General features: G+C 39.9%; 1 protein-coding gene across 1 annotated transcript; it reads right to left on the bottom strand.

Moving 5' to 3' along the window:
• Positions 1-1517: 1517 nt before the first annotated feature.
• On the bottom strand, positions 1518-2927 carry LOC308657512 (sperm motility kinase-like; the record flags this gene model as incomplete). Its single annotated transcript, XM_081309265.1, has 1 exon — positions 1518-2927. One exon carries the CDS (start codon positions 2925-2927, stop codon positions 1518-1520), a length of 1410 nt encoding a protein of 469 aa, XP_081165391.1.
• Between the last annotated feature and the right edge of the window lie 9802 nt (positions 2928-12729).

Genomic DNA, 12729 nt, shown 5'->3' with positions numbered 1-12729 from the left:
AAGGAATAGCCAAAGCTATGTTGAGCAAAATGGTAAAGTTGGAAATACATTGCTACCTGATTTCAAACCCTACTACAAATCCATAGTAATCAAAGCAGCATGTTACGGTCAGAAAAACAGACAAGGTAATAGAATAGAGCCCAGAGATAAATCCACAGATTCATAGTCGATTGATGTTTGACAGAAGTGTCAAGATCACACAATGGTTAAAGCATAGTATCTTAAGTAAATGGTGTTGAGAACTCTCGATGTTCACATGCAAAAAAGTGAAATCACACCTTCATCCACCTCATACGCAAAATCTAACTCAAGGTGCATTTAATATTTAAACAAAGACCAAGGACTATAAGAACACTACTAGAAGAAAACTTAGGGGAAAAGCTTCTTGATACTGATTGTGGTAAATACATTTTTTTATATTTTCCTATAAATTAAGAAAATCAAATTATAAAATTACATCATATGGGCAATCTAATTTCTAAAAGGAGATTTCATATTAAATATTCTATTCATGAACCAATAATCCACAAAATATTCCACTGAACTTTAAAGCTATCCCACTAGCAAGAGTAGTGGTTTTAGAAAAATATTAGAGACCTCATATAAATATTTCAAATTAGCATTATGTGATAATTATACAAACATATCTGTATAATTTTGAAAGCTTAATAAGTAGAGTTGTTTAAAGTTATGCTGATATTGCTAGTCATAAAAATCTTTTTTAAAAAAAGTGATTGTGTTATTTATTTATGTGCTTAAACACATATGTATCACCTTCAAACTGAAGAGTAAAAATTATATAATCTTGTTTTAGAGATATTCTCCATAGGCCTCTAGAATTTCTACATACCATTTGATCAGATACACTGATAGGCTTAAGTATATTTGTATAACAATCAACCTTATAAAAAAGTGATTGTATCTCCCTCCAGAGCAGAGGGCATATGTGTTCCTGTTTGCTAGAGACAGTCTTTCCTCTGGGCAAAGTTTGGGTAAATATACTGGTTTCTCATTATGAAAGCTTAGTGTTTCCCTAAGCCTAGGATTCCTAAACTGTGATATAAATCGTGTTCACAGTATCCATATACCCAAATGCATTGACTCTATGTTTTGATTTTTTTTTTTTTTTTTGGCCTGGAAAGCAAGAAGCAATATAATAATAATATTATTTTTAATTATTTTCTGATCAAGAAGTCTAGAATCTTTTTTTTTAATATTTGAAACAATTTATTATACAATGTTAAAAAAGAAAATTAAAATAAATTTCTCCCAAAGCATGGAAGAAAGGACAAAGAGCAGGGCAGGGGAAGGAAGTGTCCCAGGGAAAAGTCTCTGATGTGTTCCACAGAGAAAAGTCTCTTACGATGTGTCTTATCAGGTGGGGGCAGAGGAGTCTTCTGGTGGATGCAGATGCGCTCCTGCCTGGATCTGGGTGGAGAAGCCTGGGCCCGTCAGCACGCCTCACTTACACACCATGATGTCAGCAGCCGCACAGCTTAGCATCTTCCTGCTGTCCATCAGTTCTGTCTGTCTGGGCTGGGCGTTTCCACGGGAACCACTCTCTTTCTGGAGAGTGGCCCACGGAAGCAGGGTATGCAGCATAGCTGCCGGAGACATTTGGCGATCCTCCTCCTCACCCTCTTCCAACCCCGGATTCTGTCTGGGGGTTGCCTTGTGGAGGTCTCTTGGGAGGGTGAGGGGCTGGGCACTGGGTCAGGCTGGGAGGCTAGGCTGGGAGGCAGTGTGTCCTTGAGGAAGCGGAGTGTGATGGTGGGCATGCTGGCACTTCTAGCAGGCTGCTGCTGCTGCTCACAGGGCAAGGGAAGGGCAGGCTCACTGGGAAACTTCTTGTGGCAGCCCCAGGGAGGATCCTTAGGGTCTGGGTAATGCTTGGGCTTCACCTGGGCTGTGGAGGCCTCCCCTTGGGTGCTCTGGTGCTGGAGGATGCGGTAAGTGGCCATTGCATCATTGAATTTCCTTCTCACCACGGACACCCAGGTGTTATAGTGGTCATAACCCATGTTGATCATAGTTTTCAAGATTGTGAGGTCCGGGAGCTTGGGGAGTACCTCACAAGAAGAACTGGGTGAAGCTTCCTCACCCTGGGTCAGCCATGGGTGCCCCATTACCTGGTCTATGGTGGGCCTCTGCTTGGGGTCCACTTTGAGTATCTCACGGATGAGGCTCTTGGCTTCCTTGGAGACATGTGAAGGAATGATGTACCTTCCCAACTTGATGAGTTTCTTCAGCTTATTATCGGTGCTTGCCTCAAATGGCCATATCCCTGTGAGCATTGCATAGAGGACCACACCCAAGCTCCAGATGTCTGCCGGGGGGCCCTCATATTCTTGATGACAGATAATTTCAGGGGGAACATAGAGGAGAGTGCCAAAGAATTTATTCAGCTTCTTTCCAGCTGTGACTCTGGTGCTCAGGCCAAAGTCAATGAGCTTCACATTGCGTTCGTCATCCACCATCACGTTCTCCGGCTTCAGGTCCAGGTGCACGATGCCCTTCTGGTGGCAGTACTGCACAGCCTGCCCGATCTGCCTAAACAGTCTGCGGGCCTCCTCCTCCTCCATGCCAGTTTCTGGGATGAAATCCCAAAGCTCTCCCCCACCTGCGTGCTCCATGATGAGGTAGACGTATTTCTTGGTCTCCATGACCTGAAAGAGGTGGATCACATTTGGGTGGTCCAAATCCGCCATCATCTCTGGTTCAGATAGCAAGGTGAATTTCGTGGCTACTTTTGCCAAGACCTTCACTGCAACCTCTGTCCCAGTAAGAAGATGGCGGGCAAGTTTCAACTGGGCGAAGCCCCCTTCCCCGATGTCCTGCAGGACCATATAATGGTCCGTGAAGGCAGGCTCAGAGCAAGAGCTCTGCTCCTGCAGCGCTACTCTGCTCTGACTACACTGATCTGTCATCCTAAACAGGAACAAGGATGCTAGCTAAACTAAAAAAAAATATAATAAACCAAAACAAAAAACCAAAACAAAAAACCAGAAAATGAAAGCAAAGAAAACAAAAGGGAGAAAAAAAAACCCAAATCAAAAAACCCAATATCCAAAGACCACAACCAGCCACCAATCACCAACCACCAACCACCAACCACCACCAAACGCTCTAACTATCTGGGAGTCCGACAGGTCACCACCAAGAGCTTCCTGTACTTATGGACAAAAAACCCAGCCACGGCCACTGTCTTATATACCCGCAGTTTGAGATCGCCTCACAGTGTCTCCTTGTGAGGTCAGAGCCAGAAATGACTCAGGCACACCCAGGCATAACCCCCAGGGGTCATCTCACTTTTGGGCCTCCAGGACCTTTCCAACTTTCATAATAACTTTCCAACTTTCATAATAGAACAAGAAAGGACCCTGGAAGGTTTTTTGCTTCAGTGGGTTTTGGAGACTGATACTTACTTGTTTAGAATTTAAAATTTGTACGATATTCAGTGGTCTTTTCAGTTTGAGTCTGAAAATCTGTAATCACTTTGTGGCTTTGAATGGCCTCATTATATCTATGCTCAAGATTTCTGATTTTATTGCTCTGGACTGAGCATCTTTCCTCCACTGGGCCCTTACTCCTATCCTTGGGCAGAGCAATGGAGTCAGCCATCAAGGAACTGAGACCTCTGGAACTGTTAGCCCCACAGAATCTTCTCCTCCTCCAAGTTGTTCTTGTTGGATATTTTGGTCAAAGAGACAAGAGAGATAATTAAAATATAGCCATATACCACTGCACAGCTTGATAAATGAAATTGTGTGTGTTTGTGTGCCCACACTTGTGCAGTTCTGGGAAGTGAACCAGGTTCTTGTGCATACTGGAGAAGCTCTTGTAATGTGCACATCCCATCCCTGGGGTTGGGGCTTTCTGGCCTAACCAGCTCTCAATCCTGTTACATTGAGGCTGAACTGAATACAGGAATTTTGGAGGGATACCTACATTCAAACCAGAGCACATGATAAACCAGAACCCATGGAATTGGTCCCCACTAGATGTGTCCTGTGTGAGGGGAGTCCTTCATGTTGCACTGAAGGACTAATATTAGATAGAAACTCACATCTTGATGGAGACAGAAGGAAACCTGGTAAAATAAATTTGTGACAATTATTTAAAAAGCTAGTGCTATTTTTGTTTTCTACAAGACATAAGAGAATACAAAAGCACCCCAGTTTTCTTCTATAGTATCAAATAAATAGCATATATAACACTGTAACTGAATGAATGAGGGAGAGGTGTAGAAGAGGTACAGAAGCCTCATCTGTATACTACTGAAGTCATGTTGCTAAAGATTCACACCAGAGTGGCATCTCTTTCTCATGTTAAATGGAACCCCCATGGGAAACACAAGGAAGTCCTTGTAGAGCATACCCAACATGAGAGGTTAGGGAATTGAAATGTTTCACCACTATCATGAACTAAATAGGAGGAAAGATAATCAAAGAAGCAAGGCATATTAAATAAAAGCTTGTGATGTTCTTCTTATAAGGACACAAGACATGCTGACCCAAGGGTCCATCCTTTTGTCCTTATAAGGACAAAAGCCACAGCAAACCAAAGGCCTTGTCCTGATCTCCTTATAAGGACACATGCCATTCTAAACCAGGGCCCCTCCATGATCTCCTTATAAGGGCACAAGTCAAGGTGATCCAGGGCCCCACCTTGATCTCCTTAAAAGGGCACAAACCAAGCTGAACCAAGACCCCGCCCTGATCTCCATTTATGACACAAACCACACTGAACCAAGAGCCCCATCCTGATCTCTAGAGACAGAAAGACCCCTCCAGAGAAACCCAGAGCCGCTTCTTCCCAATGACATGCTAGAAAGACAAAAGCTAGCAGATTTGAGCTCATAATTAACATTAGCACAGTGCTTGGTACATAGGCATCTCTCCATAATATCTGATAGCATATTAATGAATGCAAGAGTGAATGTATATGCTATAGCTAGCTACAGGAACCAATCAACTTCTGACACTGAAATTTTCTATCTCCTGAGAATAATAAAACACTACTTTGGTTAAGGTATATTTTATCAAGTATCTACCTGAGCAGATGATTGTTAAGAACCTGGGTTGATGTGTGACCTTGACAAACTACTTCAACTCTGTAAAACTCAGTTATTCATCCAGAGCACTCACAGTACATAGTAGGAGTTCAACATGTTCGTTCCTTCAGTAGAGAGATTTATGGTTGCATCTGACTCTTCAGAGGAGTTTTTCATAGGATATGTTCAGCCTTTAAAAACTGGCCAGTTCTACAGTGTACTATGTAACAGGGTCATTTGTTAAGAAAGTTGGGCTCAGAAGGCAGTTGATTGAAACTTAGCACTAATAATATGGGAACTGCCTCTCTATTCTCACAACCTAACCTAGAAATCTAAAAGCTTTTTGTTCTTAGAATACTCTAAAAACAGCAAAACTCCCCAATTTATAGATTCTAACTCTCCATTACATTTCTGAGGGCTTGTGAATTGCCCTGACCTTCCATTTTTGAAAGTAGATTTTCTCCTTAGCCTCCCACTGTACTGGACCAAACTCTTAATTACTATGTATTATTAAGTCCTCTTAAATTAAGATGTGGGAAAATGTGTGTCCTGTAATTTCATCAAGCTTGTAAAACTATGTTTATTCACAGGTAGAAAGGGCAGAGTGTCTTTCATCTACTACATGAAACCACCATCAAATAACAGGAAATGCTACACTGCTCCCTGCAGTGCATGAAAACTGCTTGAAATGTCCTCCATAGTACTAAGGTATTTGAAAATAGATTTATATTACATAACTAACATTATATCAGTGGAAGTTTCCATGTACATGAATACAAAGACCTGCCCTGCTAAACCTCAGAAACTAGTGAGGGGCAATGGTGGAATTAAAAAAAAAAAAGACAAACACATAGATATTGAGAGAAAGCTGGCATCAGGTGGCACACTGCATTCTGATGGAGAAAAGGATGACCCAGAGATGGAACAGGAAGTTTATTATACGGGGCCTCATAATCAGGAAGTTAATGACGATAGAGGCATTGTTGTTTGTGTCCTGGAAACTTACAGGGATAGAAACATTCTTGTAGCTATTTCATTATTGCAATGCTAGGAGCTTACTATGGCACTAAGAAAGCACATTGTCCTAAGTTTCTACTAAACTAAAGCCAAAAAAAACAAAAGCAAAAAATAAATGAATAAAAATTAAAAAAACCTACAATATTCAAAGACTACAACCACCAGTCACTAGCCACCAACAAACGTGCTAACTATCTGGGAGTCGGATAGGTTACAACCAAGAGCTTCCTCTACTTATTTACAAAACACCAGATGCAGTCATGCTCTTATATACCTGCAGTTTGAAATTCCCTCACAAGCCTGTCATCCCAGCGATTCGGGAGGCTGAGACAGGAGGATCATGAGTTCAAAGCCAGCCTCAGTACAGTGAGACTCTGTCCCTAAATACAATGAAGGGCTGGGGATGTGGCACAGGGGTTGAGTGCCACTGAATTCAATCCCTGATACCAAAAAAAAAAAAAAAAAAACAAAAAAACAAACCTCACAATGTCACAATGGCTCTTTGTGAGGTCAGAGCCAGACAACCACCCAGTGGTTATCTCATTATGGGCCTCCAGGGCCTTTCTCACTTTCATAATATGAATAAGAAAGAACTCTGAAAGGGCTTTTGTTTCAGTGGGTTTTGGAGACTGATATTTTCTTTTTTTTTTTTTAGTATTAATATTTTATTTTATTTTTTTATTGGTTGTTCAAAACATTACATAGTTCTTGATATATCATATTTCACACTTTGATTCAAGTGGGTTAAGAACTCCCATTTTTACCCCATATACAGATTGCAGAGTCACATCAGTTACACTTCCACTGATTTACATTTTGACATACTCATGTCTGTTGTCTTCTGCTGCCTTTCCTATCCTCTACTATCCCCCTCCCTTCCCCTCCCCTCCCCTCTTCTCTCTCTACCCCCTCTACTGTAATTCATTTCTCCCCCTTGTATTATTTTTCCCTTTCCCGTCACTTCCTCTTGTATGTAATTTTGTATAACCCTAAGGGTCTCCTTCCATTTCCAAGCAATTTCCCTTCTCTCTCCCTGTCCCTCCCACCTCTCATCCCTGTTTAATGTTAGTCATCTTCTCATGCTCTTCTTCCCTACTCTGTTCTTAGTTACTCTCATTATATCAAAGAAGACATTTGGCATTTGTTTTTTAGGGATTGGCTAGCTTCACTTAGCATAATCTGCTCTAATGCCATCCATTTCCCTCCAAATTCTATAATTTTGTCATTTTTTAATGCAGAGTAATACTCCATTGTGTATAAATGCCACATTTATTTTTATCTATTCATCTATTGAAGGGCATCTAGGTTGCTTCCACAGTCTTGCTATTGTGAATTGTACTGCTATGAACATCGATGTAGCAGTGTTCCTGTAGCATGCTGTTTTTAGGTCTTTAGGGAATAGACCCAGAAGGGGAATAGCTGGATCAAATGGTGGTTCCATTCCCAGCTTTCCAAGAAATCTCCATACTGCTTTCCAAATTGGTTGCACCAATTTGCAGTCCCACCAACAATGTACAAGTGTACCCTTTTCCCCACATCCTCGCCAGCACTTGTGGTTGTTTGACTTCATAATGGCTGCCAATCTTACTGGAGTGAGATGATATCTTAGGGTGGTTTTGATTTGCATTTCTCTGACTGCTAGCGATGATGAGCATTTTTTCATGTACTTGTTGATTGACTGTATGTCCTCCTCTGAGAAGTGTCTGTTTAGGTCCTTGGCCCATTTTTTAATTGGGTTATTTGTTATCTTATTGTCTAATTTTTTGAGTTCTTTATATACTCTGGATATTAGGGCTCTATCTGAAGTGTGAGGAGTAAAGATTTGTTCCCATGATGTAGGCTCCCTATTTACCTCTCTTATTGTTTCTTTTGCTGAGAAAAAACTTTTTAGTTTGAGCAAGTCCCATTTGTTGATTCTAGATATTAATTCTTGTGCTATGGGTGTCCTATTGAGGAATTTGGAGCCTGACCCCACAGTGTGTAGGTCGTAGCCAACTTTTTCTTCTATCAGATGTCTTGTCTCTGGTTTGATATCAAGCTTCTTGATCCATTTTGAGTTAACTTTTGTGCATGGCAAGAGAAAGGGATTCAGTTTCATTTTGTTGCATATGGATTTCCAGTTTTCCCAGCACCATTTGTTGAAGATGCTATCCTTTCTCCATTGCATGCTTTTAGCCCCTTTATCAAATATAAGAAAGTTGTAGTTTTGTGGGTTGGTTTCTGTGTCCTCTATTCTGTACCATTGGTCCACCCGCCTGTTTTGGTACCAATACCGTGCTGTTTTTGTTACTATTGCTCTGTAGTATAGTTTGAAGTCTGGTATCGTTATACCACCTGATTCACACTTCCTGCTTAGCATTGTTTTTGCTATTCTGGGTCTTTTATTTTTCCATATGAATTTCATGATTGCTTTCTCTATTTCTACTAGAAATGCCATTGGGATTTTGATTGGCATTGCATTAAACCTATAGAGAACTTTTGGTAATATTGCCATTTTGATGATGTTAGTTCTGCCTATCCATGAATAGGGTATATTTTTCCATCTTCTAAGATCTTCTTCAATTTCTCTCTTTAGGGTTCTGTAGTTTTCATTGTATAAGTCTTTTACCTCTTTTGTTAGGTTGATTCCCAAGTATTTTATTGTTTTTGAGGATATTGTGAATGGAGTGGTTGTCCTCATTTCCATTTCAGAGGGTTTGTCGCTGATATACAGGAATGCCTTTGATTTATGCGTGTTGATTTTATATCCCGCCACTTTGCTGAATTCATTTATTAGCTCTAATAGTTTCTTTGTAGACCCTTTTGGGTCTGCTAGGTATAGAATCATGTCATCTGCAAATAGTGATAATTTAAGTTCTTCTTTTCCTATTTTTATGCCTTTAATTTCTTTCGTCTATCTAATTGCTCTGGCCAGTGTTTCGAGAACTATGTTGAACAGAAGTGGTGAGAGAGGGCATCCCTGTCTTGTTCCAGATTTTAGAGGGAATGCCTTCAATTTTTCTCCATTCAGAATGATGCTAGCCTGGGGCTTAGCGTAGATTGCTTTTACAATGTTGAGGAATGTTCCTGATATCCCTATTTTTTCGAGAGTTTTGAACAAAAAGGGATGCTGTACTTTGTCGAATGCTTTTTCCGCATCTATCGAGATGATCATATGGTTCTTATTTTTAAGTCTATTGATGTGGTGGATAACATTTATTGATTTCCGTATATTGAACCAGTCTTGCATCCCAGGGATGAATCCTACTTGATCATGGTGTACAATTTTTTTGATATGATTTTGTATCCAATTCACCAGAATTTTATTGAGGATTTTTGCATCTAGGTTCATTAGAGATATAGGTCTGTAGTTTTCTTTCTTTGAAGTATCTTTGTCTGATTTAGGAATCAGTGTGATGTTGGCCTCGTAGAATGAATTTGGAAGTTCTCCCTCTTTTTCTATTTCCTGAAATAGCTTGAAAAGTATTGGTATTAGTTCCTCTTTAAAGGTTTTGTAAAACTGCTGTATACCCATCCGGTCCTGGGCTTTTCTTAGTTGGTAATCTTTTGATGGTTTCTTCTATTTCCTCAATTGATATTGGTCTGTTTAGGTTGTCTATATCTTCCTGACTCAATCTGGGCAGATCATATGACTTAAGAAATTTATCGATGCCTTCACTATCTTCTATTTTATTGGAGTATAAGGATTCAAAATAATTTCTGATTATCTTCTGTATTTCTGAGGTGTCTGTTGTGATATTGCCTTTTTCATCCTGTATGCTAGTAATTTGAGTTCTCTCTCCTCTTCGTTAGCATGGCTAAGGGTCTGTCGATCTTATTTATTTTTTCAAAGAACCAACTTTTAGTTTTATCAATTTTTTCAATTGTTTCTTTTGTTTCGATTTCATTAATTTCAGCTCTGATTTTAATTATTTCTTGCCTTCTACTTCTTTTGCTGTTATTTTGCTCTTCTTTTTCTAGGATTTTGAGATGAAGTATGAGATCATTTATTTGTTGTTTTTTTTCTTTTTTTAAGGAATGAACTCCATGCAATGAATTTTCCTCTTAGAACTGCTTTCAATGTGTCCCATAGGTTCCGATATGTTGTGTCTGTGTTTTCATTTATCTCTAAGAATTTTTTTAATTTCCTCCTTAATGTCTTCTATAACCCATTGATCATTCAGTAACCTGTTGTTCATTCTCCAAGTGATGCATGATTTTTCCTTCCTTCTTTTATCGTTGATTTTCAGTTTCATTCCATTATGGTCAGATAAGATGCATGGTATTATCTCTACTCCTTTATATTGTCTAAGAGTTGCCCTGTGACATATATGATCTATTTTTGAGAAGGATTCATGTGCTGCTGAGAAAAAAGTGTAACTGCTTGATGTTGGGTGGTATATTCTATATATGTCAATTAAGTCTCGGTTGTTAATTGTGTTATTGAATTCTATAGTTTCCTTATTCAACTTTTGTTTGGAAGATCTGTCCAGTGGTGAGAGAGGTGTGTTGAAGTCTCCCATGATTATTGTATGGTGGTCTATTAGACTCTTGAACTTGAGAAGAGTTTGTTTGATGAACATAGCTGCACCATTGTTTGGGGCATATATATTTATGATTGTTATGTCTTGTTGGTGTATGGTTCCCTTGAGCAGTATGTAGTGTCCCTCTTTATCACTTTTGATTAACTTTGGCTTGAAATCTATTTTATTTGATATGAGTATGGACACTTCTGCTTGTTTCCGAAGTCCATATGAGTGATATGATTTTTCCCAACCTTTCACCTTCAGTCTATGTATGTCTTTTCCTATCAAATGCGTCTCCTGTAGGCAGCATATTGTTGGGTCATGTTTTGTGATCCATTCTACTAGCCTGTGTCTCTTAATTGGTGAGTTTAAGCCATTAACATTTAGGGTTATTATTGAGATCTGGGTTATCCTTCCAGCCATATTTGTTTATTTATGTTACTGAATATGGTTTGTTTTCCTCTTTGATTATTTTCCCCCCTTTCCTGCCCTACCTCCCACTGTTGGTTTTCATTGTTATTTTCCATTTCCTCTTCCTGTAATGTTTTGCTGAGGATTTTTTGGAGAGATGGTTTTCTAGCTGCAAATTCTTTTAACTTTTGTTTATCGTGGAAGGTTTTAATTTCATCTTCCATCTTGAAGCTCAGTTTTGCTGGATACACAATTCTTGGTTGGAACCCATTTTCTTTCAGTGTTTGAAATATGTTATTCCAGGATCTTCTAGCTTTCAAAGTCTGTGTTGAGAGATCAGCTATTATCCTGATTGGTTTACCCCTAAATGTAATCTGTTTCCTTTCTCCTGTAGCTTTTAAAATTCTCTCCTTATTCTGTATGTTGGGCATCTTCATTATAATGTGTCTAGGTGTGGATCTCTTATGATTATGCACAATCAGCGTCCTGTACACTTCTAGGATTTGGGATTCTGTCTCATTCTTCAAGTCTGGGAAGTTTTCTCATATTATTTCATTGAATAGATTGTTTATTCCTTTGGTATGCACCTCCATGCCTTCCTGTATCCCAATGACTCTTAAGTTTGGTCTCTTTATGTTATCCCATATCTCTTGGATGTTCTGCTCATGGTTTCTTAACTGTCTTGCTGAGCTGTCTATGTTCTTTTCAAGTTGAAATACTTTGTCTTCATTGTCTGATGTTCTATCTTCTAAGTGTTCTACTCTGCTGGTAGTATTCTCAATTGAGTTTTTAAGTTGGTTTATTGCTTCCTGCCTTTCTAGGATTTCTGTTTGTTTGTTTTTTATAACTTCTATCTCCCTGTATAGTTGATCTTTTGCTTCCTGGATTTGTTTATGTATTTCATTGTTGAAGAGATCTTTCATTGTCTGATTTTGCTGTCTAATGTCTTCCTTGAGACTCCAGATCATCTGAAGCATGTATCTCCTGAATTCTTTATCTGACATTCCATCTGCTGCAGATATTACCTCTTCTAATGTTGAGTTGACCTGCATTGCTTGTGGTCCTTTCTTTCCTTGTCTCTTCATACTGTTCGCATTTCTTTCTGCTTACTGAGACTGTTGTGTTGTTGAATTTTCCCCCTATATATTTGTATTACTCTTGTATAGTTGCAAAGTCTCCCGCACAGGCGCGGGCAGGGGCTCTGTTCCTCCTCCAATTGGGGCACTGTGCCTACCACATCGGCAGGCCGCTGGGCCTGTTCTGCTGGTTGGTAGCAGGTGCGCCTACCTTTCAGGCGCGTGGGGTGGCTCTGCCACTCCCAGGTTGCTGGGCCTGACCTGCTGGTGGGTTGCAGGTCCGGCTACCTTGCAGGCACAGGGGGAGGTCACACACCTATTTGTATTTAGACAGTTACATGAAATGGAGGACGTAATGTTTGGGATGAAAGTTGGGGGAAGGGGAAGGTAGGTGCTCTTGAAAAGAAAGAAGGAGAGGGAGATAGATTGCATAGAGGAGAATGGAAAGAGCAGTAAAACTTGGAAGGGGAGAGAGAGAGGGAAAAGGGAGAGAAAAAATTAAAATGAAATAGGAAATAAAATTAGGTCTTAGAGATCCATTTTCTTCTCTTCCCATAGGCAAAGCTGTGCCCTCCGGCCTGAGTTTTGCCCTCAATGTGTCAACAGCAATCCCTGTAAGGCGGTTCCTGGGAGTCTCTCAATCCTGTTGGTCCAGAGCCGTTTCACT

This window comes from Spermophilus citellus (genome assembly GCF_964194105.1).
Source record: "Spermophilus citellus genome assembly, chromosome: 1".
Lineage (NCBI taxonomy): Eukaryota > Metazoa > Chordata > Mammalia > Rodentia > Sciuridae > Spermophilus > Spermophilus citellus.
This window is presented reverse-complemented; position numbering and strand designations above follow the sequence as displayed.